Source organism: Nothoprocta perdicaria, unplaced genomic scaffold (genome assembly GCF_003342845.1).
Source record: "Nothoprocta perdicaria isolate Ctin4 unplaced genomic scaffold, notPer1 scaffold_33, whole genome shotgun sequence".
Classification (NCBI taxonomy): domain Eukaryota; kingdom Metazoa; phylum Chordata; class Aves; order Tinamiformes; family Tinamidae; genus Nothoprocta; species Nothoprocta perdicaria.
The window spans coordinates 1,237,264-1,239,295 of NW_020455566.1; the positions used below are offsets into that span (position 1 = coordinate 1,237,264).

General features: G+C 42.8%; 1 protein-coding gene across 1 annotated transcript in view; it reads left to right on the forward strand.

The window, feature by feature from the left end:
• The window catches only part of LOC112950834 (protein argonaute-4), a 12,475-nt gene that overhangs the window by 2,964 nt on the left and 7,479 nt on the right, over window positions 1-2,032 (forward strand). The window contains exons 3-6 of the mRNA XM_026043466.1: window positions 1-93; window positions 1,101-1,282; window positions 1,671-1,807; window positions 1,896-2,032. The exon at window positions 1-93 is cut by the window's left edge and continues 30 nt beyond it. Coding sequence (XP_025899251.1) covers window positions 1-93; window positions 1,101-1,282; window positions 1,671-1,807; window positions 1,896-2,032 — 549 coding nt within the window. The remainder of the gene's footprint in view (window positions 94-1,100; window positions 1,283-1,670; window positions 1,808-1,895) is intronic.

Here is a 2,032-nt window from a genome sequence, read left to right on the forward strand (position 1 = left end):
TTCAAGATGCAGATATTTGGTGATCGGCAGCCTGGATACGATGGGAAAAGGAATATGTACACCGCACACCCCTTACCTATTGGCCGGGATAGAGTAAGTGCTGCTAAGAGCAATTCTAAGTTTTTATGGAAAATATGATACTGTGTAGTTTGAAATTACAGGCAATGTCAGTCGGGGTTCACCAAGAAACTAGGTCCTCTACTGAAGTTTCTGGGATATTTATCATCATCAAGTTTCCACTTCCCAGCTCTTTTGTCAGTGGGCCTGTCTGTAATAGTGTGAACGAATCTAGTGCGGTCTTTCATCTGCGAGGAAGTTTGCAAACTTGCTTTTCCTCTATTATAACACGTGTTCTGTTGCCAAATGATAAAGCAGTTGTAGTCGACAAATATGATGTTTTGGTTTGGCTGCGCTGTGGAGATGCATCTTTGTGTTGCACATGAACTGATGGCACCAGGGCTGGCAACAGCTAAATCAGTGGTATTAGCCCTTAGTGCCCTGGGCCGTGCATGTTATGGCATGTCCTGTGCTCTGACAGACTGAAATATGTATTAAAGGCTCCTGATGCGAAATGTAAATAATCCCCGTTTACTCTTCTCCCCAGGGATCTGGTTATTGCTGGTACAGTGCCATGAGGAATACATAGGATGAGTTCACATTTACCCTTTGGGTTAATGGTGTGTGAGAATAATTTCAAGTTACTGTGCTAAAAAAATCTGAAATGCATTTCTCAATGATTTTTCCTTTGACCTAAAGGAATTTCTTGCCCTCATGTTAAGGACACAGAACATCAACTTGCTATTAACTGGCTGACATTGAAAAAAAAAAATGACTAACAGTTCTCCAGAACTTTGATATTACCATACTAATTACTGCTAAAAATTTGCACGTAAAGGTACCTCAGTGCAGTTTCCTCAGATGAACAAATCACAAGCTTTCAAAATCCCAAGGAAGCAATATTTTAAGGGAATTATGCAGGCTAATCATCATGAATGTAGAATCAAAGGATATCCAAGAGAAACCCATGATGCTGCTTAGCCTTGTGGCAGTCTGCAGTCGGTCACGGAGTTTTGTGCTTAATTTTATTCTGCTTGTGCCAGGTGGACATGGAGGTGACCCTCCCAGGAGAGGGGAAGGACCAGACGTTTAAAGTCTCCATTCAGTGGGTGTCAGTAGTCAGTCTTCAGCTGCTGCTGGAAGCTCTGGCCGGACATTTGAATGAAGTTCCTGAGGATTCTGTACAGGCACTCGACGTAATCACACGGCATCTTCCCTCCATGAGGTGGGTTATGTTGGTAGCTTCTTTCTTGGTTTAGTCTCATATGTGTCTTGCATTTTCATTAGTTATTACTTGCTGTTATTCTCCTGCTTCTACTGTAGAAGAGCTGAGGGATGCTGTAGTGTAATTCAATGCCTGCCTTACAAATTTGCAGTAGAGTAAGGAAATCTGATCTTGACTCAGGACTTGTATGTGCTGGTCATGTTTCTAACAGTAATTTACAATGGCCTTTCAAACTGCTCTGTCTGCAAAGTTTTTTTGTATGCTCACCATAAGTCAGCCCTAGCAGCGCTAGGATACGGCAGAAATGTGTTTAAACGAGTAGATAAGGAACGAGTAGATAAGTGTGCTAGAAAGGATTGATGAGGGTATTAATTTTTTATTTGCTCAGGTACACTCCTGTGGGTCGCTCCTTCTTCTCCCCTCCTGAAGGTTATTATCACCCTCTGGGTGGTGGCAGGGAGGTCTGGTTTGGTTTCCACCAGTCTGTCAGGCCTGCCATGTGGAACATGATGCTCAACATTGACGGTACGTAGGAAGTTCTGTCTTGGTTATGTAACAGGGTTCTTGCTGCTTCTAGACTAAATGCCCTCCTTTTTCTTTTTTTAAATCTTAGTGTCAGCAACTGCTTTCTATCGTGCCCAGCCTATCATTGAGTTCATGTGCGAGGTCTTGGACATTCAGAACATCAACGAACAAACCAAGCCTCTTACAGACTCCCAACGTGTCAAGTTTACCAAAGAAATCAGAGGT